Source organism: Gavia stellata, chromosome 22, assembly GCF_030936135.1.
Source record: "Gavia stellata isolate bGavSte3 chromosome 22, bGavSte3.hap2, whole genome shotgun sequence".
NCBI lineage: Eukaryota > Metazoa > Chordata > Aves > Gaviiformes > Gaviidae > Gavia > Gavia stellata.
Window position 1 is genome coordinate 13539636 of NC_082615.1, and position 26582 is coordinate 13566217.

Consider the following 26582-nt stretch of genomic DNA (forward strand, 5'->3'; position numbering starts at 1 on the left):
CATCTCCCAAGAGGAAAAGATACAGAAGCTGTATATAACAGTGGCCTGTAAAAGGAGACCCAATTATGTTTTATTCATTTTCTCTTGGCTAGCTATTATTTATTCCAACACTAGGTGAAATAAAATTAAAATATCCATTGACATGTTGAGAGGAAAAGAACAGAGACACGCAGCTTAACCAAACATTGTAGAGACAAGCATGTCCTTGCCACGGGACACCACCGTTCCACCACTTCTTTGAACCACCTTAAACCTCTCCTCATTCATAAACTCCTGGAAGAACAATATATGCAGGACAGTAAAACACCAAGACTCCAGCTCCAGCTCAGAAAGCCGTCAAGCATATGATACACGCTCAGGCTCTTTGTGTGAAACCTTTGTACCCATCTGCAGTGGGCCAGGGTACCAGCCAGGGTCCTGGGTTAGAACCAGCGCAGCTCCGCTGCTCCCGTTCTCCAGTACGGCCCAGTTGGTCCAGGTCAGTTACCCGCCCAGGGGGCTTTTAATCGCTCCTTCGTTATTCATCTTCACCTGCTCACTGCAGTCTCAGCAGGGACAGCGCTAGAACTAATCCAAGGGATAAACCTCCCCTCGGAGACTGAGCTCCGCAAAGACCGCTGAGGGTCTGCATCTCAAGCAGTTCTCTCTAAGCCACTTCTTCCACAAATTCCTCCAAAGCACACTAACAGTTTATGTTCCTAATAACTTCCACTACTAGCAGCTTTATACCCAGTAATTTCTTTTCAATTAACTTCATTACTATGGACTTTTCACGGTGCTGTTATTCCCACACTTCTTTCTTTTTCTATATATGACACTACATTGGCCTACTGCCAAGTCTTCTGATGCTGTTTTAGTGAAAAACTAAACTTCATTCATAACAAAAATACTTCATTCTTTGGTTCATTCAAAACCATTACTAATATCTCAATCCTGTGACGCACCGTGATTTAATTTTAATCCTTACTAAACCACATCTTTTTTCTTGCATCAAAGATAGATTTAGGATCCTGAGTTTACACTGGGAAACACATCAAAGAATAGACAAATTTAGAACTGTACAAGAACATTTTTATTTTTACACAATTTCACAATAAATGAACAATCTACACGAGCAGTAGAATCCAGCCAGATTTTCCCCAACTTTGCTGCTCATTTTTGGATTTTCTATCACCTAATCGATGCAATCTCTTTCTGAAGGTTTGGGTATTAATGGTGTTTTCTCTCCCTCCCCATACGTAGCCATTAATGTCCGGTAAGAGCTGGGCTCAGACTGCAGCCTGTTCTTGGCTGACCAGGAGAATAACAATAGGCAGTCTGTCCCCTACCTCCGTCCAGCTATCTCCACAAAATGTTTAGGCCAAATTTAAATTCTGAATTCTCAACCCTTTTAAAAATGGCGTGTGATGTGTTAAGGTTGCTGGGGTGTACGGTGGGTGCAAGATGCAACACGCACTGCATGGTTTTCAAAGCCTGGCTTCCTCAGGGTACCAGTCAAAAACATAGTCAATCTTTGGATTTCGTGTAGCACCATGTTCTGCACTACCCCATTACAAGCGTTTATTTAGAAGAACCCTTACTGCATCAGTAAAAAGTATGTCTTGTAATAAACCTGGTTCCTTTTCTCTAAAGGATCTCTGACATTTCATCCAAAAGCAATGTACTCTAACGTGCGCAGCTGTTTCCACATCCATCCCAAACAAAGAAAACAGCAGCAAGATCCTAGTAAGACAGCGCTCCTCCACGGGCAGCACATCACCTTCTAGTCACTCCCAGTTTGCTGTAGAGCCCGGGAAGGACAGTGGTATGACAAGTTTGTCCCAAAGTACCTGGCAAACCCTGTCTAGCACAGAACTTGGCAGGTAGCCTGCAGGCTCACAGAGGGGTTTCTGAATTTCACAACATTTGCACTGATGCAACTTTGCTGTTCGTTCCCTTATGCCTGCAAACATGAGTGCCAGAGCAGGATTTTGCTGCACCAGGTCATCAGACTGCAAAATGCAGGTAGCAGAGAAGCAAACAGCTGCAAAAGCATGCTATGTGATCACTTCAGAGATCCATTCAGCAATGTAAGAAGTTATTTTAATTTATACCTACTATCAATCAATCAAATTCAATTGCCTGTAAGCCCAAGCTGATGTGACCACAATAACTCTTGTGTCAGAGACATGCATGCAAATACAAATTTTTCTGAACCACATCCACAGCTTCCAGGCCTTTTTAGTTTTTTTTTTTTTTAAAAAACACCTTTGAGGCATTTTAATTTTAGGTTGTGGGCACATGAAATTACCCTTATGTAAAGTCATGAGGATTAATCAAAGATAATCAGAAACTGCTTATTTAAGTACAAGGGAGTATGCTGGAAATTCCAAACTGATGTTACAAGCAACAGCCTAACCTGGTTAATGCAGGCCACGAAGAAATATTTCTGATAAAATTATTAGTTATTGCTAACTTGAAAAATATTAATTGGAGTGAAGATGTACTATAACTTACAGATATTTAAGTTTAAATGCTAAACCAAGCCACAAGGAAGACTCTTGCCAGTCTTAGTCAAGTCCTCTGTAGCTATTTGGTTGCATTTTAAAAATCCATCTCAATCTCCTACATGCTAATATATTCACAAGCAGCCCAAGACTTAAACAGCTTAATTTGCTAGATGTCTAGGACAAAATGCATTACTAGAGCTAAGCTATCAGGGTGGAACGTTTATTCACTTGACTGTAGTCAGCAGTGTAGTGACTTTACCTTTCCTCTGCAGAGTCTTTGACCTTGCTTTTAAGTCCAATGTGAAATGAATTCTGAAGTACCTAATCCTCATTGTGGGGATTCAGTATTCAATAATACTTCCAAAAAAATACCTTTGAGCCGTCTGTTCATGAGAACTGATGTTGACAGGGAAGACAAAAATCAAGACTACTAACCTTGAATACCTGCTACAATAGATTCAGGAGACAGGTGTGTTTCTCTGCAATTACAAGCTGCTACACACTACAAGTTTGCTCCGAGACTTATAAAATTCTACCCACCAGCCTACCCGGTATGGTAAGAATCCCCCCTATCTGTTCAAATAAAATAAATGTTCTGAGACGACTGCATAAATGTTTATTTTTAAATAAAGGGAATTGTAAAAGAACTTAAATCTGCTTCTCATATGCCAGGTCCCTGTCCTCAGGCTGATGACAGTTCGATGGGTCACATCACAAAATGCTCTAACAGGATTTTAAGTACACACCAGGACACATCTTTAAAACCTACTTAGTCAAATAACGTAACTCCTAAGCAACAGTGTCATTTTAGTACTATTCCTTCTTTATAACCTCTTTATTAAGAGCTCTTTAAAGTTTCAGGCCCTGCATCTTCTTGTTTCTTAAATATAAGGTTAGATATTACTCGCAGCCCTGTTTAGGCTGCAGGACCACAATCTGGTGCGTGAATCCTCAAACTGGTTGTCTTCATATTCTGGTCAAAGCGCATTGTACTCAACAGCAGGAACTACTATGCTGTATTCATGCTAGGACAAGAAGTTAATCTTCTCAATACTAAATAATTATTTAGTAATTTCAGTTTTCCTCTGATTGCAAAGTAATTGTGTAATGAAGCGATATTCAGATTAACAAACAGCTTAATGAGTCAGGAGAAGGAGAAACACTCATTCAGAGGCTTATGCTTTGTTAAGATCCATATGAAAGGAGTTAAAACCAAAGTATTTCAGGCTTTTTTCATTCTGCCTTAGAGATGAGCAGGAACATAAATAAAGATTTAAATAGTTTTCTTTGCTAATGCTCTAAGTTTTGCACAAAACTCTGATGTCTATTCAGAAAGAAGCTTCAGTTGTCCAATACAATGTCATTTGCATGTCCAAGATTCAAGACTGAATCCTTGTCCAGTGGATACCTAGTGGTATTTACTAGATAAAGGGCGCCAGGGTCGATGCAAGTGGATCTGCAGAAGGCTCCTCCCTGCCTCTAATCGCCAGTGATTCACTACTCTCCATGGAACACAAAGACAAGGTATTTTTAAATAGGTCACACAGAGGCTGGGTGGTAATTACAGAAAAACATTAATCAGATTTGAGCAGGCAGAGCTGCTTATCTCTTTCAAGAAGCCTTTCTAGTATCAGGTCTTTGTTCACATCTCAGGACAAAGTGACACTAAGAGTACAATGGTCATATGAAAATACCCTAGAATACAAAAATCCTGCTTGTCTGCCAACTCTGGCCTCATTTTTATAACAATACACAAAACAAAACAGAGAGGAAGTATACAACATGTGAATGGATCTTATTGTCAGAAGACTACAGAAAGCAAAGCAAGAGAAAGCATGGTCACTGAATGATTGCATTCAAATAGAGGATTTCAAAAATAATAGGAGTTTAGATGCTGGGTGATTAAAGCGAAGGAAAAGCATTTCAGAGGCAGTCTCAGAAAGTTCCACCTTGGCAAGGGAGGCCCATCGCTTCCCCAAATGACAGTGTGTAAGGGAGGGGAAGGCAGCAGGTAAAATAAGAGTCTGGTTCTCGGTGGCCGACTGCCCTTAACAGCTTCCTCGCCAAGCAGACCTTACTGAACGTGCATCTGGGAGATTTTACCAGGTCACCCTTCGCGCTTTCAAGGGGAGCTGTTTAAAATGAGCAGAAATGGCGGTGGGGTGTTCTGGAGCCCCTGTCCTGCAGCGACGCAGGTCTGCTGCCCAGGGAGTGCACAACTGAGGCAGGCATCATCATCCAGCAGCTGCTTGAGCGGTTTAGTGATTTTGAAGAGTGCCACTTTTCAGAGAGACACGCTAACCTAAACAGTCACATTACTGCATCACTTTTCTAATAAAATGGGAAGAAATTTTGTTTGCTTATAAGTTAAACGTCCTTTTCATTGTGGTTCACGCTTACCTTTCTAGACTTCAGCAATAGCTTCCCCTTTGCCCCATGTCCTTCATCCAAGGTCACTCCTGCCTGCAGTGTTTGAGGCTTTCAGCAAAATGGCAAGACCCAGAGGATCTTCCCACTAAACTGATTTTGCAAGTTTGCTGACTTAGTTCCAGAATGCCAGATCACTGCTGATCTGCAATGCATGAACAGTTCAGTTCACAGAGCAGCTTAATGCCACTTCCTTGTCTTTACAGCTTCTGAACACACTTCTTCACATCAGTTCATGCCTGTAACTATTTTTTCCTTTTTGCGCCTCTTTTTTGAACAAGAATCTCAGAGAAATCGGTATTAAGTACATTACTGCTGCAATTTCGCAGTTTCCACTTTATTTTTAGTAGCGTGTTAAAGATTTATCAGATTTTTTTTTTTCCCCTCACTATCAAAAGAATTAAAACATGCATTCTTCCTAGACTGAGCCCCAGAATTGCAGTAGGGAGCCTTCCACTTGTACAGCTTACTCCCAAATCCTTTTGTTATCACTGCTACAGGAGAAGTTTGATGTACAGGTGGTACAGCTACTCCCATGCGAAGGCAGTCACACCAGCAGTGCCTGCAGATACACTGCTACTATTCAGGCTACAAAACTCCAGGGAACCTGTGCAGTGCTTTAAGGTGCTAAAACCTCCACAGTCGTTCATCGTGACTTCCTCCCGGTGCTTAGTGCCCCAACTGCAGAAGAAAATAGGTGGCCCAGTTCAGATTTTTCAGCACAAAAGAGAGAAGCTTCAATGCAATGCAGCCTTGTGGATGGTTTAAACTGAGAGCCTGGCCTTGTGTTCTGCCCTGCCAAGCTATGCTGCGGATGAGTGGATGGTTGGGTTGCAGACCACTCTCAGAAAACTACCAAAAGGAAAACTACAAGCCAGATACTGCTTCATTTGCCCTAATTTTCTCCATATTCAAAAGACATGAAAAAACCCAGCTTTCATTGTTTACCATGCTTACAATTTGTGCTTTTCGGGCTAAACTACCAGTTCTTCTAGAGGGGTATTTTGCGAAAACAGCACATGGCTAACAGTCAAACCCAGAATGGTACCAGACAATTTTTCAGACAGAATGAGAACGTGAGTAACTGGTTTGGGCAATTATACCTGTTGACCCCTCTCCTATGACAGACTTTTTTTTTCTCTGGAAAAAAATGCTGGTTTATGCTGAAGACAGTTGAACTTTAACAAGACAGCAAAGGATTGATACAGCAAAATTTTGCAGAGCCTGAAATAGCTGCCTAATTCAAGAGGCTGTTGGGAAATAAAAAGCAACAAACATAGTCCTCTTAGGAAAACCTGGTTTTGTTAAACGAGGTCACAATATATTTTTTTTTCTTCTTCTTCTTCATTTTTTGTTACATGTTCCCACATCTGCAGAGGAGGGAGACCAAGTACAAGTTTTTCCATTTTACATTTTCCCCTTTGGAATTCTACAGTATTTCTTTTGCAGGAGCAATTAGTATTTGCTGTTATTTTAAAAGAAAAACCCTACAGAAATAAAGGAAAAGTATGACTCACAGAGAGACCAATAATTAGGTCATGTGTTCAATTAGTTTTCATGCTTAACTAGTTACTCTTTAGGAAATGCTCAACCTTTGATGTGCAGCAGGCAACTTACCAATTAATTAGGCAGAAGGAAGCAATGCAAGGAACGAAACCTCAGAAACCGTATCAAAGCCTAGAGATATCTAATGAGGGAATCAACAGCATCAACAACAGAAAACATGCACAAAAAGGTAGAGGCTTTACATTATCTGTTTCAAGTATCTTGGCTGTACTTCCTTTGAAATTAAGAGAAAACTGTTGGGAAGCAGACTAAAAGAGAGAAAGAAGCAGCCTCGTTTGATCAGAAAGGCATCACTGTTTCCTTGAAGGCTTGCCACAGAAAAATATAATCTATCCGTATTGTACGAGATGTCTCCTCAGAGACCATCGCTCACTGGTGGATGCAAGCTGCAAGAGGCATCACACACCACATGATATTGGACTAGAAAAAAAAATAGGAAAACCCTCTATTTAAAAACCTGCATAGCTAAGCACAATGGGACACACACACACACACTGCTGGGAGTCTCAACCTGGCACCAACAACTTGGGAAAAAAGATAACATATAGCCATAGTTCAACTAACTAACTAACATTTCTATTAATGCCACACATAAAAGGAACAGGCATGCCTATTTGGGATTAGTACCGAGCTTCTCCGTTACCTTAGGCCCACTTCAATAAAAGATTGCTGCAGTCACTCCTCCTTGATTCTGTCACCTCTTTGAACTGAGTGAAAAAAAAAGGTACAACCACATAAATTAAATGGGCTGGAAAGACCTAAAACATGCCTACATCTGCCAGACTAATGAGTTCAGATATGTTACTGCCTGTCTGTCGTGGTTTAACCCCAGCTGGCAACTAAGCACCACACAGCCGCTCACTCACTCCCCCCAGGTGGGGTGGGGGAGAGAACCAGAAGAGTAAAAGTGAGAAAACTCGTGGGCTGAGATAAAAACAGTTTAATAGGTAGAGCAAAAGAACACTGCGCGGAGAAGCAAAGCGAAAGAAGGAATTAATTCACCACTTCCCGTCGGCAGGCAGGTGTTCAGCTATCTGCAGGGAAGCAGGGCTCTATCACGCGTAGCGGTTGCTCGGGAAGACAAACGCCATTACTCCGAATGTCCCCACCTTTCTTCTTCCTCCCCCGGCTTTATATACTGAGCATGATGTCATATGGTATGGAATATCCCTTTGGTCAGTTGGGGTCAGCTGTCCCGGCTGTGTTCCCTCCCAACTTCCCGTGCACCCCCAGCCCACTCGCTGGTGGGGTGGGGTGAGGAGCAGAAAAGGCCTTGGTGCTGTGTGAGCCCTGCTCAGCAGTAACTAAAACATTCCTGCTTTATCAACATTGTTTCCAGCCCAAATCCAAAACACAGCCCCATACTAGCTGCTATGAAGAAAGTTAACCCCATCCCAGCCAAAACCAGCACACTGTCTCTTAATAAGTGACACTAATGTAAGTAATGGAGTATGAAAAAGAGAACTGCATAAGACCAGAAGCAAAATCGCTGTGTGACAGTGTCCACACCATCATTAACACACCATCCTCAGTGACTAGGGATGCCAATATTTGCTTTCAAGCCACCCTTCCCAAAGACCTTCTAAAAGTTTATTTAATCTTGCCTTCTAGATCTCTCTAGACCTTCCCCATCTGGGATTTTCATCCACCTTCATAGCTCATAGTTCTCCTTCTCTCCAGGGATGTCCATTCAGGTGGACCTATAATGAAATACTCACAACTAATTCCATCAGACAATCACAATAGTGACGATGACTGCCTTTGCAAAAAAGGAGGAAGTGGAGAGAAGAAAAAGGGATGTAGCACTTGAATTAGAAAAATCAATACTGTAATTGACTTTGTTTTATTTAGGCAAGTGGGTCTAAGGGGAAAAAATTCTTTGAGATGTAATGTTTAAAGCTCTTTGGTGTTGCCAGTGTTGGCTATTGCAAGGAGAAGTACAGAAGCCCCAGAGCTACTGGCCCAAAAGGACAGGAGGGGGTGCGGGGGAAATAGACGTTGCACAGGTGACAAATTACAGACCTTGCTGTGGTTAAACCTTACAGACAGGCACAAACCTCTCACACTCCATTAAGTTACTTACAGAGGATGTAAAAAAATCCCAAATTCCATAGAAGAATTGACCTTCAACTTGAAGTACAGGTCTCTATACAAAAGCAAGATCTCACTAAAACCCTTTGGTAGGACCTGAGAACCGCTCAGAGTGCTTCGCATCTCTGCCCCTTCGCTGGCTCATTTCCAGATCTCTTGAAAACGAGGGCCCAATGCTCGCTCGCTCCCTTCAGTGGCGAGATGGCTCATTTAAAGGCACAGACACTTGAACATTGTGCCACTGCAACTGGCTTCAATGGACAACAAATATTCAAATCACTACAAGGGTCTCCAGAGCTCTCTCCCCCTCCCCTGAAACCTCCGTACACATCAAAATAAGATGTCAGACCAAAGTCCACCTTAAATATAGCAGAGAACACAGCTTTCCTTTTCTTCTAACCCATCCACGGGCCTCAACTCTCATGTACCATAACTAAAGCTTTATTTTCTGTAACAGTCCAACTTAAAAGGACAACAGTTCCACTCCAGCCCTCGGCTTTGCTCGGCAGCCAGGCTCTCAAGGTTCTTTGGCTCTCAAGGTTTTTTGGTGGATCTCGTGAACGTGCCAATTACATATTGCTTCAGCTCGAAGAATGTGCTGTTTGTAATTACTCTCTAGATATCCCCTCCTCCAGCTCTACCATTGCTCCTCTTCTTTGCACCTTCCAAACCTTATTTATTTCTTTCAGTAATCTCACATGCAGACCAGATTCCCCTACAACTCTGTTCTCTGGTCTGTTCCAAACCTATTTCTCTCAGTACATTCTCTTCCACCTGGTGACTGCACTTTCAAAACGCCCCTATAACCACTTGCTTCTTATTTCTGTATTGCACCACGCTGCAACATCTACCAGCACATTTAGAGTCAGGCTTCTGTTACGCTAAGACCCTATCACATCGACTGCTATTATTTTACTGTCTCTTTGTACTCTCCCATTTGTTTGCATCAGTCTTATTTCAGGCTGCGAGCTGTGCCGCAGCGGTTTCCATTTCATCTGTACAGCACCCGGCTCAACCAAACCCTCCTCTATCACCAGGGCTGCTGTGCGCTGCAAGAGTACAATGTACAAAAACCAAAAAAAAGAAGAAAAAAAAGAGCAATCCCCACCAAACCACACCCAAGGGAGTCACAAACATCTGTTTTTCCGTGGCCTCACAGCTAGCTGTGCAAAGACCACCACATGGCACAAACTCTCAGGAGAAGGAAGACTTTAAAAAAAAAACCAAACAAAAAACTTAAAACATTAATTTTCACTGAGACAAGGTCCCGTTCCTCCAGTGATAAGAATTCATGAGCAACAGAGGAGTGTAAGTGTCTCTGAGACAGCTTTCTTAACTCTTCCTGAGTAGAGGTGAGGTTATGAACATCAGTTTTTGACCTTCCAGTGGCAGGACTGGGAAAGTTTCTGTCCGAGAATAAAGAACAGTATTGCAAAAAAGGACCTGATGTAGGAGTGCCACTGGGATTCATTCGGACTAGTAGAAATCACAACAGAAGCATCAAAATTATCGAGTGAGATGAGACAGAGGAAGAAAAAGTCCTGTGAATTTTCTGGTCAGTTTAGAGTTAAAGAAAGAAATTGGTGAAAAGCCATAGCCAACAAAGAGAAAAAAATTCTATGATTTCATGCAAATTTAATAAGCATATGGTCCAGACTACTTCGTACCAGATCCTGAATTATGTAAACTGCGCATCATTCAACCTACAGATCTGCCATTGGCTACACAGCCCCATTCTCAAAGGCATATACACAGAAATGGAAACGAAGGAAACTATCTTCTAGGGAAGGCTAGAAGCCAAGTAATGAGAAGTCCATTACGAGAAAGGGGGGAAAAAAAAAAGAAGTCTGGCACCCTTCTAAGAATGAAGACAGCAATCACAGATCGACCTCATCTCGTAGCATTCTGCACAATACCGCACACAATGATCATTTTACACAAGGTAACTGGTGCTTTTTATACAAAAGTACCGTAGCTCAGTTCAGAGAACGCCAGCCAAGAGGATGCAGAAAAACACGCTCTCTCAAACCAGTGCACAAGAAAAGGAACAGCGTGCTGTGCAGAGGAGCAGCAGAAAGCTGAGTAACACCTTCATCCTCTCCAGTAACCCCTCTGCTCCAGCTCTGCAGAACATTACAGCAAAGAACCCAAGTCTTAGGCTCTGCTGATAAATGGATGTAAACTGGGACTTAAGTAACAGTAACTTCCACTCATAAAAATCCTCACTAGCTACTGCATCTCCATAAACCATCTCGCTGCAGCAGCACTCAGAATTCACAGTCTATTATTCCCATTTTCAAAGTCTGCTGACTTTTAAACTAAGGAAAGTTCCTGCCTTTCGAATGGCATAACATATGATGCTGCCAAGAAAACTAAATCTGCATCCAAACAACAGGGGAAATATTTGCTACTTACTGCCAGCACAAGCCAAGGAGTGCTCTCGCTGGTCACCTACTACAGCGTTGCCCCTAACACAGGCAGTATTCTGCAAAGGGTAATAAACGAAGATCAGAAGCAGAGAAATACCGTTTCAATGTGATCAATTTCTTATCTAAATATTTTAAATACAGAGCATGTGAAGAATTTCCAGTACAAATTGAAGTATTCTATTCTGGACAATTAAAGTGACACAAGGTGCTGTCTCAGCTAACAGCTCTCCTCTTCCATGGTGTTCTGACGCTGCCTGCCAACCTTTTTAATCCAGGCCCTGTGACGGGCAAGCCCCAGTTTTGCTCAGCCCCACCAGCCAGCCTCAGCCCCAGCCCCACAGAGTCCCCCAAAGCCAGAAAAGCCCTCGCAGGGAAGGTTTTTCCCCTCCAAGCTGGCTGGGGTCCGGTGCTCTTAACTTTCACTACCTTTTTCTCCAGTCATTCTCAGCTGCTTAAGCAACCCCTTTTATCCCCTGTAATTGAGCCTGCTTTCCAGATTACCCTCAGATTTAACCCCTTCCATGCCCAGCGAAACTCAAAACCCATGACCCAAGGTCATACTAGAGAAAAGCTGTCCTTTTTTTCTTCCCACTTTTTCACTAGCACCTAAATTATCTTTGCACTGAATTGCAAGAACTCTTACTTGTTCAGAAAATTCTTTATAAAGACAGAGGAAGCCTACAGCTTTGTCATCTCCTACTCTCTTCCCCCAGTAAAATCTTCATTTGAGAATTGCAATGAAATGACTAAATATTGTTTAACTGCAGTATTTTGCAGACAAAACAACGGCTGAAGTGTTCTTTACTCCTGCAGCACACAAATTTATGTAGGTACACAACAATAAAGCAAAGTCTTAAATTTAATCAGAACAAATACTTCAAGCAATGGCAAGCTGATAAATTATTTAGAAAGGGGCTCAATAAGACCTGGAAGGAAACATGCATCAGCTGTGCAGCTGGCAGCTTCCAGAAACAAAGAATTTTCCTGCTTACCCCTTTTAAGGCTTTTTCACCTAAGCTACTTGTATTTAACAAAAACAGGCATGTTTTTGAACAACACCCTGGAAACGATAAGCAGAGGGGAACTGCACTGGGAGTGATGTCGCAGGACTTTTCACACAGCCTTTATTACTGACGTGATCCATTCACCAGCAGTTAGCACCATTTGCGCCGTCACAGTCAGACACTGACAACTCCTGTAAGGACTGACACTGACGGCCCAGTAATATTGGCTGTTTCAGAAGATTTTAATGATTTGGTCTTTTTTTTCAGACTGCCTAGTTTTCCCCAAATTGTCTTCCTTCCATCAATTCTTCAACCATTCCAAAACACTGAGAAATAGACAAAACTAGATGTATTAGTATTTATATGAAAGGTCTAGGAAATTCAATAATGTTCCTATTGTTTTATTGCAGATGGCACATCAACTTCTCTTTATTACTGCAGAAAACTCAGGAGCCCTGTAGAGTGCAATAAAACGGTACGTGTTTAGCTTTGCAATGTTTCAAAGGGCTGTGATTTACTGTTAAGAAGCAGGCACCTTGCACACAAACATCTGAGCTCAGTAATTGCCTCGTGTTTTGTGCAAACTCCACAAGGCAGCGTGAGGTCGGCCCACACAGGGTACCTGCTGCTTCTAGATGCCTGTCCCTCATTCCTCAGTAACACGGACTCTGATATTAAAGAGCAGAGAAAGAGCTTTGTTTTCACCTTCGCATCAAGATGTTTTACTCTCCTATTTGATTTCAGACACTATTTGAATTTTCTGCCAAATTCTTGGACTGCTAGAGAGGGATTTAAAAAACTGTCAACGTACCAAGAGGAAAAACGCAAAAGTAAATGCTCTTGTCTTAAATATAAACCATATATGCTTCAAGACAAGTCCTTCTTATATAAATATACTTAGAAAACACTTCAGAAAAAAGCATACCCACAGACAATTACCCACAGATTCAGTAGTATAAACATTTCACCACTGAAAACAGCAAGTCTCCTTCAGGTAGTACGTTCAGCTTTTTCTGAATGATAAACTCAGTTCTAGTCAGTCAACCCTGAATAAGGGGGCAGGGAAGTATCAAACGCAAGAGGCAGAGAACCGGTACAAGCTGTATTTACATTCAAATTGCTCTGAATATATTATTATTTCCATCGAGTTCGAGTTAGAAAGAGGAGGGACTCTGAATGCATACAACAAACTGCTTCACCAGCCGCCTTGCACAACGCACGCCAACAACCCTTTTTTTGGTGAAAAATATTCTCAGCAGTGTCTGGCAAAAGAAGAGCTTATATTTACTTCCGCAAAGGTAATCTCAAAGCCACTTGTCCTTTATCTGAAGGTATTAGTCCTTCATGAAGGAATGGAAGACTTGGGGGAACAAAACCCCCAAACCCCCAAGTTTGCCATCTCCCTGTAGGAACGGGGCGTTCAGAGCTTCTAGGTTCCAGACCCGAACAAAACATCAGCAGTGGCAATTTATCTTTATTGATTTTATAAATTATAAGGAAACAAGTAAATGAATGTAACCCATCACAGTTTAAGTAAAGACTGATTAAAAGTACCCAAGGGTACTGCTAACACAAAGGCCTTCTCAACCAGTTGTCCTATACAGAGGATAGGAAAACACCAGTAACTTCTCCAATTGCAGACCATACTCTTAAACTATATACCAACAGGCCTCACAGAGACACTCGGTAGATTATTTATACATTAAATAAGGTAGTGAGCTATGTTAGAAAATATAGTCCTGGTGCTGACAAAAACGCACATAACTATTATTCCTGAAGACAATCTAAAAGGAAGAGAAGAAACAATGTCGTCTTAAAAAAAATGGAGACTGGGTTAGTATGCATGCCACATCATAAGGAAAAAACCAAAATTAAAGCAAACCTAGAGGTCGGTTCATTCAGTGAAGTTACTATTTCTGATTGGGTTACACATTACATGCTCATAATGATAAATTTATGATTTAGTAGTCAATAGCCCAGGTGCTTTGAAGAGGAATATTTTGACCCGAACTGCCTAGAGCATACAGATAAGGACATGAACATAGTGGGGAACATTAACAGTGAAGATGATTCTAGTTTGGGTTTTGTATCTATTTGGAAAACGCTGCAGACTTCAAATTTCATTCTTCAGATGTTTCTGCAGTTTATTTACTGAGACAGATGAAGCTATGGACATTGAAATACCCAGAAGCAAGACACTTCCCCAATGTGACAGAGATAGGACAAAACAGGAAATAAATAGTCAGTTGCTTGTGTGTTTCGTTAACTCCTGCTTTGTGCTGCTGCTATCCAAAACATTCACATCCAAAAACGTATACACACATTATACTGAAGTTAGAATTAGCAATTGCCAAAGCGCTGAAATTACGTTTTACAACAAAACCAAAAGCCTTCCTCAGCTACTAACTGTACAACACTCATTTGTTCCAACAGATAAAAACAGCACCGAGGAGGGCTGGGACACATAGTTTTGAAGCAGCTGAGGCCAAACACATATTTACAACAGAAGAAACTATAAACTCAGAATGAAAAAACTTTAGAACATCTGAAAAATACAATAAAGTCAGAGGAATAAGTAACAAACAACAAAAAAAAAAAATCACTGTAGGACTGAGTACTTTAAACAAATACCCCAGAGGTGATCAAAGAAAGTGCTAGCCAAGAGGGGCATCAGCTAGAAAGCTACCAAGTTTGACAGCTTGCAGGAATTTATTCACACTGACGGATGAAGGAAGCAACAAATGCTGCAAGACCACCACGCCACGTAACAGACACATATCTTAGTTTTCAGTCTACATTGAATGTTACGGCAAAGGAGTATCATATCTATAGCTGCAGAGGGGAAGCCCAAGGAATACTTACTCTCGGCTGCCAGTTTTCGTACTGCTTCTGTAAATTTGCACCAATGGTTTCCAGAGCTTTTTGAGGACCCATTGACAGAGGATCTAGGAAATATAATACAAATGAGTATTTTTTACCACAGCTGAACCACTCAGCTTGACAAGAAGCAAAAGTTATTTCCAATTTGACGTGCATTTAAACCTTTTGCTACTCCACATTATGTTTCTGTAAAATCCTGACCTACAACCTGGGAGACCAAAGTCTACATCAAAGCATGAACACCACCCCCCTTCGCAGAAGAAAAAGCCAAAAGCTTTCTGCACGTTCGCTCTCCAGTGTTCTGCTTGCAAGAGAGATCGTTTAACGATGTTTTAATGCAGGTTCCTTTCATGCATTGAATTTCAAATTCATAAACATTGCATTCTTCATGGAATTTACTTGGGTGCAATGCCCAAAAATTATCCCCAAATTCTTCACTCAAGTACAAATTAAAAACCATTAAAGACTGCCAAATTTGGAAAAAGATATCTCTTGCTAAGGTAATAAATACAATTTTTTTTTTTTTGAAAGACAGGAGAGGCACAACATTTGTTTCTTTCAATATTGAAAAAAAGGTTTCTATAGTAAATAATGACAAAAATTTAAATTGGTTAAATTTTTGATGATAAACACTTTTTCTTGATGAATGCAAAATCCTGCTTCATTTACTTCCGTTGCTTACTGCTTCAGAGATTATATGCCATTTGTAATTTTTGAGAAGTTAATTTTATCACTAGATAATTACCACCATACATACCGATGCAATTTCAGCTTATGTGCTTTATTCAAAAAAACATGGCCATATATTTGACACTGTTAACAAGTTTCAAAAAAACTGGAAGCTAATATTTTACAATTTAATATAAATTATTTTAAAAGTATTTAACCAAATCAATGAAGTTATTTTTTTAAAAGTCTTTACAAATAGTCTACCTTATACTGCTAGAAACAAAATACAATGAAGTAGCATGAAAGCAGGATTTTGAGTCATGTTTCTTAAATGCATAAAAGCTAGGATCTTATTTAAATGTCAGTATACTTTTGTACAAAGATTTAAGGTAATACGAGTATACCATTTACATTTTTCCAAACCAAACACAAACAGCAGAAAATTGTCTGCTCAGACTTCGATGACTGCCTGCTGTCCTTGGCTGAGCTGCAGTTGCTGTTCCAGACGCCTCGCCAGAGCTGTCACCAGGAGGGAACAGGCGCCCGCTCCTCACCACGGACCCTGCAGTTGCAGCACTCGCTGACATACCTTTTAGAAATGTCTCAATATACTGCAGCAGTCTTTGTTGCTCTGAACTGCAACGGTCCCTTGCTATTTAAGGCGAGTTTCAAGCAGATACTCTTGAGATGCTGAACAGTAATCCCCCAAAAGCATTCACACTGCCTCATAACATTTTTTGTTAGTTAATATGCCATTAGCTACTGCTCAAATTAAAAAAAGGAAACAAAAAAATAGCATAGACACATCAGATTTTTGTTTGCTTGTTTGGGTTTTTTTGTTTTTTTGTTGAGTTCTTCAAAAGGACCAAACTAAACTTCAGAAGAATGGGTTAAAAATACTTCACATGTGCTTTGACAGCAGAGGAATGCAGTTCGTGGACTCTGGAGCACCTTCAGAGTAATGAGCATTATTAACAATACCCTTTATACAAAAATAAAGTACACTGGTGCCATTCCAAGAGCCAAACAATGTAAACAAATTATTTTCCTAAATATAGCTCATGCCACCACAGTCATTACATGAGCTTTCAGCCTCCGGTGTTGAGTGCATATATAAGGCTAGCGAAAGCCTGCAGATACAGAGGCCGAGACACCTTCGGTATAACCACGGCATGAAGCTCTCCGTGCCTTAAACGGTGCCAGGGTGACACTGTAGCACAGATGTCAGCTAAGGCTTAATTCTGGAGAAAAACAAAACACTTGAGATGTTCTAAGGGTGCACCTGGAAGGTACAGTGAGAACTGCAAGCGGCTTTTGTCTGAGGCTGCGATGGCCATTTGTAACCAGGGTTCACAAGCTGGTGATCTCAGCTCAGTTGTAAATAGCAGCAATTGCACCAAAATGATTTCCACACTTCCTTGCACATCTGGCAAAGACATTATGTTTCCACAATACACGCCATTAGCTTCCCTTGAGACTGTTGTATAGAAAAAGAAAACAGAGCGGATATTTTTGCAATTACCTTTTTCAGGAATTTAAAGTTGGCTAGAAATGGAAATGAGCACTTGTGTATATATACACACTAAAAATTTAATTAAGAAAACACATTTGAAATTCTCTTTGTTGATGATAATCACTAATAACTTTATTTTAATGACTCTGCAATGCTCCTTATTCTCTTTGCTCTCTACTCATGTATCAATGAGAAACGAGAGCTGTTCTCTCCACTGAATAGATGTATCTGTTAGTGCACGCTCATGGCTTTTTTAACTGCTTTAAAATCATCAGCATTTTCAGGTTAAAAAAAATGAGATGCTACGATTCATAAAGCAGGTACGGAAAGGTTAGAAACAAGACGTTCTGAAAGTTTTTAAAGAAATTCAGTTTGTGTGATGATTAATTCGCTTCTGCAGCCTATTATAAGCCCCAGAGTTTAGGATTACAGTGTTCTGCACATTACTTGCTGAAGACTGAACATTTTCAATTCCTAGATAAAAACCAAAGCTCTTAGAAAGCTTTCTTACACAAGGTATTTCCTACTACTATTACTTCAGATTTGTCTCATCTTGATAATCAGACTTGATCTCCAAAACCAAGGGAACTTTTCATTTCTTAACAGAAACCTAGGAATTTAGTCCAACACTGCATCGAAGTACCAAACCCATGTGTTGGAACTGCTGGCAAGACATCCTTTGGGAATAATTTGAGGTCTTCTGAATTCATGATCCCAATTAAAATAGCCCCAGAGCAGTCACCTCAACATGCAGTGAAGTCCATGCATTTTACAAAAACTTGTTTCTCTATTGTATGATGCAGGGTAATTTTAAACCTTTGCAGATCACAGTACTCTAAAGATGTTACTGCTCAGAGATTTCCTTCGATATTTACAAATCTACAACAATTAACAGAAAGCTAAGTAGCTGATTAACAGCTTTTTTCCCCTCCATGCTATCTCATTTTAGAATAAAGCAGCAGAGATGACCTATGGCAGCAGTTACTGCTGGACACTTAATGAACTCACATAGACACAGTGAAATCAGATGCCAGATTTCCTTTTGTTCACCCTAGTTTTAAGTCCACGAAACACACAACTTTAAGATTACTATCTATGCTATAAGAGAGTTAACTGGAGCTTGGAAGTTCTCAAGACTTACCGATCCAACACTCCAGACGGGCACAGGGAGTTGTTTTCACCACGTCAGGAGGGTCCACACCGACGTTTAGGCACAAAACTAAGGCAACGCTAACAGTCTTCATCTGCAAAGACAGATAATAAAATGCTTACTTAGTGTAGAAACAAAATCAATTTTCATTTGTGTTGAAATTTTACCACCACTATAACTTTTGACGGGTTTCAACAAAGCTTTGTTATCTGGTCTTTAACACGGACTATTTTAAGCAAGGCATGACTGATTACATTTTTCTTTTTTTTTTTTTAATAATAGAACAGTACTTAAATTTTACGTTACTATTTTTATTATTCTTTCCAGAGCCCATTCTTCTTTTATACAGCATGGAAATGGATATCACTGGACTTCTGCTACTCATCTTAAATTAGTCATTGTCCAACTGAAATACATTATTAAAACATGAGAATATGCTATTCAGGGTCCCTGATCAATACTAGAATATAGTATGTCCTCTCGAATATTAAAAGTAAAAGCATTACAAGGGAAAAACTCCCAAGTGACCAACCAAACCATAACAAAACGCTTAGTCTATTGTGTTTTGTTTTCTGCACACGTTAGTTATCCTGCATATTCTTATTTTAGGACAAATCATCACGCGGCTCCCCTTCTGGTCTTGCCTACAGCTGCTGCTTCAGTCTCAGCCTGGCAGATCTGGCAGCTAGACATGCTGCTGTAGCCACAAGGGGCACCACGAACATACAAAACCCAAAAAGCCGCATTAAACCAATGACTAAGCACTACGGCCAGTTGAAAAATATTGCTTGAAAATTATTATTTCACACCTTTATGCTCTTTTCTCAACTCCCTCATCCCAATACCTAAACCAGAGAAGGAAAACAAAAGAAGTGACATGGCTCACGGTACTTCCATCAAGTTTTGAGCACTCCCCTGCTCGTCTGAAGCAAGGCCACCCACATCTCCACTTCCCCAGGGTGCTCATTACAATTCAGAACAGCAGGCAAAAAGAAAAAAAAAAGAATGCAAACCCCACACTTACAGAAAAAGCTAGAGCTACACAAATGTATAATTTATAAAGAAACTAGAAACTGGAGCAGAGAGACACTATTCACACGAAGAAGGGGGGACGGGCTCTACATCAGGACAGAAATGCTGCAGCATCCGCTCACTCCCATGTCAATGATGGGGAACCCAGAGTAAAAAAAAAATAGGAAGAAATCTGGTTAACGGCCTCATCCCAAACTATGTTCTTGCTAACAAAACCCTGCAATCACGCAGGAGTTACTCATCCCCATGAGTTAACAAGGAGGAAGTACCACTTTCCAGAATACAGATGAAACCAAGGGTCTGAATGGGGATTTCCTCACTGGCATTTCACGAGGGTTCCCAAGGGAGTGCACATAGATAGATGTAAAAAGGCCACAGCTCAGGTTTAGCACTACAGGCACAGGCACTAAGAGTACTTTATCAAAACTAAGAACAATACATAGTAGAATCACAGAATCGTTAAGGTTGGACTTGATGATCTTGCAGGTCTTTTCCAGCCATCAACCCAACCCCACCATGTCCACTAAACCATGTCCCGCAGTGCCGTGTCTACACGTTCCTTGAACACCTCCAGTGATGGTGACTCCACCACCTCCCTGGGCAGCCTGTTCCAGTGCTTCGCCACTCTCTCAGTAAAGAAATTTTTCCTAATATCCAGCCTAAACTTCCCCTGGCGCAACTTGAGGCCATTTCCTCATCCTATATAGTTACTGGCAAAATGAGGATCAGCTGCAAGACGCAGCTTGGTCCTCCGAAGCTGAGAGCAGTCAGGTAGCCCTGAGGCAACACCACCAAGACTCGGATGCTGGCAACCAAACCCGGGGGCTCCTGATAGAGAGCAGACGTCTGTGCTGACAACCAACCCGATTTGTTCCTCTCCCCCTGGAAGTCTCTTCCATCCTCCTCCCCCTCTATCTTCTTCTCTTATCTTTCGCTTTCATCTCTTTTTTCCTCTCGCTTTCCTTCACTTATTTTACCAACACCAAACTGCTACCCTCAAAAAGAAACTGTGCCACCAACATGATGTCGATCCATTTCACGTTGCTCACACATGCTTTATCCTTCCCTCATTTTTTGCTTGGTTTGGAAAATAATTTCATCTGGATGCAGGGCAACTGCCACCCTGGTTTTAGAGAACCCAGCACAAAGGTCTCACTGGTGGTTCACTACAGTAACGACTCCAATAAAAACCACCCTACAACAAAAACCCAACATATCTACAAAGGTAACAGGCACACGTGACATTTTTTAACTGGGTGCGCTTCTTGTGAACAAAGTTACATCCAAGTATCGACTTACTTACCTCCCAATCCAAACCACACACGGAGAACCTGTGACCCCCACAAAAGGACACAAGACTTCTTCCCCAGCTTGAGAGCTGCGCACCGCTACACTAGGAGTTCTTTTCAGAAAATAGATACATGGAGCATATGGCCTCAGATTGCACCAGGGGAGGTTTAGATTGGATAGTACGAAAAATTTCTTCACCAAAAGAGTTGTCAAGCACTGGAACAGGCTGCACAGGGAAGTGGCGGAGTCACCGTTGAAAAGCCATGTAGACATGGCACTTTGGGACGTGGTTTAGTGGTGGACTTGGCAGCGTTAGGTTTATGGTTGGACTTGATTTAAGGGTCTTTTCCAACCCAAATGATTCTATGATTTTCAAGGTTAGAAAATAATACCCGGCATTAGTAAAAGGAAGAATAGTTCTAAAATTTTTAATTTTTCCATTCATCCAGTAAAAAAATTTGCATGTTCCAAAAATGGCCTGATTTTTAAAATTGATCAGAGACGACCTGGAAGCTCCATGCCCCTGCAGTTAGCAGGGCATCCATTACAGCACTCTGCGAACAGCTTAGTCCTACATGATGCAGGCTGCTGTACGTAAGTGGCAACGGATGAAAATAGTTCCCTTTAGTCTTAAAACCTAAGGGACAGATTTTTAAATGCTTTCTGCCCAGTAAAGCAGATGTCTGGCACCTGATACTTCAGTGCCTTATTTTCCCTCAGCAAGCACACCTGGCTTTCTTCCTGCTCACCTATTTCATGTACAGTATTGACTATTGCACCAATGAAAACATCATGTTAATTCGATAGTGCAACAAATACTTATTACAACATGCATTTTGAAACCTTTCTATTCCTTTTGAGAAGATAACAAAAGATAAGGAAAGAATTTCATTTAGAAAGCAACACCTGTCGAGATTATGTAGTGTCATCTTTTCCTGCCCTCTTTCCCAAAATCCATCAAATATGCTTAAAACAGTGAAGAGGCACACGGTTCCTGTTGAGACTTTTGGCTTGACCCACCTGCGCACTAGGCAAAGATAAGAAATGAATCACATTTAACAAGAGATCTGACATAGGTAATCCTTTACTATTTCAAGCAACATAGAAGTGTTACGTACCAGCTATGCACGTTTGTTGAGAACACTAGTGCTCAGCAGTATGACCTCTGAGAAAGAATAAAACCAAACAAGCAGAAAAACCCCCAAAATGTCTGACCATTACAGAACGACTTGCATTGACTGAGCTTTAACCCGCACAGAAGGACACCGTTTTAGTATGCTACATCCATTCCAGTTCACACAGCCTCAGAAAGAACAGGGCGTTAAAGAGCACGAACAGCCCCAGAAGTAATCACACGCTGGCAGACAGGCACTAAAAGCCCAGAAGGAAACAAAGAAAGCTACAGGACAAAGTAACTTACTAGAAGTGAAACCGTACAAATGACTCTTTCAAGAGAAAGTATCCTGCCAAATGATCTCTTCTGTCTCATTTATTTATTGTTCCCCATTTGTGGTCTGATACTGACTTATTTTTCAATATTTTACTAGTAATGTCTGATCTGTGACTTACACTGAACAGGCTGATATTTATTTTCTTATTCCCAAGTTCAGTGTTTTAAATAAGCATTTCTCCTTGCAAACAGACAGCAAACCAGTAATGAAAAGCAACAGCCTAACTGATCCCAAGACAAATGGGGTTATTTCCCCTCTGCCTACCTCCCCACAAAGGAGGTAAAGCATTATACTGCACGACTATTTGTTCCGCTAATAAAGAGCACATCTTCAGTAAGAATTACAGCTCTCTTATACTCCCCTCCGACTCGTACTCAACATCCATCTATGATGTCGAATCATTACAGATCAAAAGAAACCTGAGCCCAAGAAACCCAATAATGCTTTTCACATCTCTAAACTCCTTTGGAACACACTACCAGAAACTTCGTAGTATATTTAAAGCTCCTTAATACAAGAAGTACTAGGACAGGCTCATCTGTCATTAAGACAGTGGAAATTTTCTTTTCTACGTTTCAAGAATATATCCACCAGAATACATTTCAATGGATTTTTGTTAGAATTAAAAAATGAAGCATAAGAACATTTGGCAAGCTTCTAGGAAAACCAATATCCAAAATGCTTTCTCATCAAAGGCTCAAGATCAAAACCGTAGAAGCTCTTACTGCGGGCTCTTCTCTATATAGTGTAATTTGTATGTTAAAAAAATCGGATACAATTCACAACTTTGTATTGCATTCAATTTAAAATGATTTAATAACTCTGGGTCAGAACATGCAATACTTAAATTACAAAATCCACTTGGCCAAAAAGCTCTTCCTGAGAAGTAATGGTACTGAATTCAAACCCCAGATCCATCAGAAATGGGAGTAAGTGAACAGAGGTAGTTCTGCATCTACTCAGAAGAGAAGATGCTTATTAAAGCATTTGACATTAGAATTTACATATTATACTAAAGATCAGACAACTTGTGAAGTATTTTTAATTCGCCTCTTATTTCATTCTGAGGCAAAACAGATCTGCAGACGAGAGTAACATCACCCATAGGTATCTCAAACCAAAATTAGTGCAATTTCGGCAGTTATTTTCAGCTAGAAGAAACATTACATTATCTTCATAAGAATGGTTTCGATTGAAAACCTGAGGTTTTACCATCACAGAGAACCCAACTTATCCTATTGTAGCATACTTGAAAGTAATTCCAGCCCAGACTGTAACTGAGACATCGCATTTCATCAGCTGCTAAAGATTTGTTATAGGCTAAGTAAGAACAGGGTTAGCAACTAAGAAAAGAGTCAAATACCTGTTTTATCTTCTAGTTCAAGTAATACCAAGAACAAGTCAGTCAATCAATTTATGAGAAATTTTGCATTCTGTGGTAAGACCCTCACCTAACATTTCAGAATGGACATTTTAAACCCCATAAATATTTTATTTCTACACTGCAATTTTCAAGCTGAAAACTTTATGTTCGGACATTACACAGATGAACACTCAACCGTTATAAGCCTGCCTGGTTTCATGCCAATAACTTAAAATTGCTTCTGTGAGTTAATACAAACACAAGATAAGTCGGCATTAAACATAAAATATATGTTGCTACATTATTTTACAGAGCTGAGGGTGAACTTATCAGCATTAAATAAAAATACTGGGACAGATTTCCAGACTGAGAAATCCTCATATCCGCCTCATTTGGGAATCTTCATTGGCCAGCAGGCTCAATTCTGCCTGCTTGTTCAGCAAATTCATTCCCTTCCTAAAGACTTTTTTGGACATTTTTCTTGTATATACATTTACATGGATTTAGTACAAGCCTCTCAACCAAAAGGCAAAACCAGCTAGGTGTTCCACAGATAACTCTAAAACATTAACTGTTTTGGAGACATGCCATTAAATACTTCAACAAGGAGTTCTCTAAACACTGAGCAGTAACAGCAGTATTTAGCAATACGAAACATTGTTCTCCCTTTGGAGTTTCAGTTACAGATCATTCTGCAACACCCAGAAAACCATGTTTTTTCCTTCCCAAGCCTCATGGAAGCTTTTTATACATCGCGCCCACACCCAGCAGGCTTTCTCACAGCAAGGAGGCCTGTTGCAGCAAGCTGCGTGCTTAACTGGAGCGATGTTCTTCTGGGGGTGACGGGACTCATGGCAGATGAGCCACGGGAGGAGACGGGCATCCTGAACTCTCTGGCAACTTCCCACTTCAGGCTCCCAGCTGAGAGGTGATGAGTGCAACACTTCGTCTGGGTGCTAGCAGCACAGGCATCATTTCCAGGGCTCAGGCACAAAACACACCGCTGAGGAATGCCAGTTGGCAAATCAGCTGGTGAAAAGGCTGAAAATTTTGATCAGGACCAGGGAGACAAAACCCTGACCTTCCTGGTCCACTTGATCACACAACTGCACACAAAAACAAAGAAAGGTTTCTGAAGGGAGTGACTCAGACAGAACGCATCCCACGTGTACATGACTTATCTCTACTTGGCAAACAGGCAGGAGTATAGATCCTTGGTGCGGAAGTGGAGTCTGTCTGATGCGTTGCCCTTTGAGCAGTCACTTACACCATCGAGCTCTAATTTGGTGCCCTTCTACACTCATTTCGCACCAGACTGTATGAGATGATTGAGAATCAAGTGTTGCTCTTCTTTTTTAATCTATCTTCCCTTTAGCAGGTCAAATACCAAAAGAAGAGAGATGTGCTAGTCCTCTTCAGCTCACCTCTACATTTGCAAGGTAGAACATCTAAAACGGAAAAGCTTTTCCATTTCAAGCAAGTTTTTTTTATATAAGTTGAAGAGAAATAAATTGTTATGGAAAAAAAAAATCTCAGTGTGCTTCTCCAGGGTGATAAAAATAGTAGAATGCAAAGAAATACTTCAAGTTAACATTAATAATTCAACACCTCTGCAGGTAGTCTTCAGCCATCTGTAGCCCAAAAGGTCGGTTCTTGCTGTGACTGTTGTTACAGCATAGGCTAGATTCCTAGATCAGCTCCTCCTCAGTGTTTGTTTTCCTTTTCTAACCTCTGTATTCTGCACTAATACTATGAATTTTCTTCAGAGGTTTATTATGTTCAACATGTTCGTTTACCCAGTGAATGCAGCTACTACACAAAGTTCAAGCGCAGTCAGTAATGCTAACACAGCTCCTCATAAAACAGACTTTTAACTGCTGGCTTCACTATTTACTTTATAAGCACTGCTTACACTTGAAGATTAATTACCACTGTCAGTCAATACCCAAGATATACATACACACCTCCTATTTACTTGCTCTGAGAACAGTGTGCATCTTCTCTGTTTGATAGAGAATAGTATCAATGGACATGCGACCTCAGCTTCCGAAGGTGCCCTTGGAGATCAAAGGTAATCGTGTGTGACAGAACTGCTCTTAAGATTAAAAACTACCAAGTCAAGCAGGCAGATTCACTCTGCCATAGCAAAGCATCAAAATATTGCCTTTAACCACTGCTGAGATGCATATAATCAAACTGATGTTTTCTCATCCCTGCCAATCATTTCTTATAAATAATGAAAAATAATAGGAAGCAAATATTTTACTTCTGTGATCTTTGCTTTCCTTATACAATACGCAAAAAGAATCAAGAAGCATTTTCTAGATGTTATTCCTTATCTGATCTGTGACAACGGCTTTCCTTCTCACCTCAGCACGACTCTATCTGCTTTGCATTCTGTACAGGTTCTTTTCATCATTCCACCACATTCCCCCTCCTGTCTAGCACTATCTTTAAAAAGGTGCCCATCTTCCTATCCACTGACTTACTTCCTCATCTTCAGATCTTCCTTACAAACTAGTACTTCAAATTATTCCTGGAAGACATTTTTAGATCTTTAACAAGTCAATACTACATTCTATACAACATACATTTGATCAGGAATCACACTGTCCCCTTTAAATGGAGTCCCTGAGCTACAGCCACTTCACTAAAATAAAATAACTTTCTAAAATAGCAAGTTTCCTGAGCTTACAGGAGCAAATAGGAGAAAATGATAAGGACAAGATCAAGTCCATAATTCAGCTGAAGTGTCAGGAACATAAAGATGAAGATGTTTGGTTGTATTTGAGAGCCACACAGTACAGAACAGTGTCCCCCTGCCTAATAAGTCTCAACCACTTGATCACTTTAAGGGCTTCGAATTTCTTCCTGCTGATGTGCCATGGAAGAATGGGAGAGAAAGGAGGAATCACTGAGGGAAGACAATCAAGCTTCTCAGAGCAAACCATGCTGTGCCCCTTCTTGAGGCTTTGTCAGACCACAGGGAAGTCAAGCAGAGGGAGAGCCGCGAATGCAGAGCTCCATCCAGACAGCAGGCTGCAGAGGGGGATGGAATGACTCAAATCATCGCTTTTACCCCAGACTACTTTGCGCACCTCTGAGGCACTGCTCCTCTTCTCTGTTCTGCAAAGTACAGCACTAATTACACTGCCGCTCTCAGCCCCTACCCAACCCTGTAGATCACCCTGCCACAACACAGCAAGAATAAATAAATAAACACAGATA

General features: G+C 40.8%; 1 protein-coding gene across 2 annotated transcripts in view; it reads right to left on the reverse strand.

The window, feature by feature from the left end:
• The window catches only part of RPTOR (regulatory associated protein of MTOR complex 1), a 161088-nt gene that overhangs the window by 127664 nt on the left and 6842 nt on the right, over nt 1-26582 (reverse strand). For both annotated transcript variants that reach the window (XM_059828083.1, XM_059828082.1), the window contains exons 2-3: nt 18210-18312; nt 14869-14951 (exon numbers count right to left, since the gene is read on the reverse strand). In XM_059828083.1, the coding sequence (XP_059684066.1) occupies nt 14869-14951; nt 18210-18312 (186 nt within the window). The remainder of the gene's footprint in view (nt 1-14868; nt 14952-18209; nt 18313-26582) is intronic.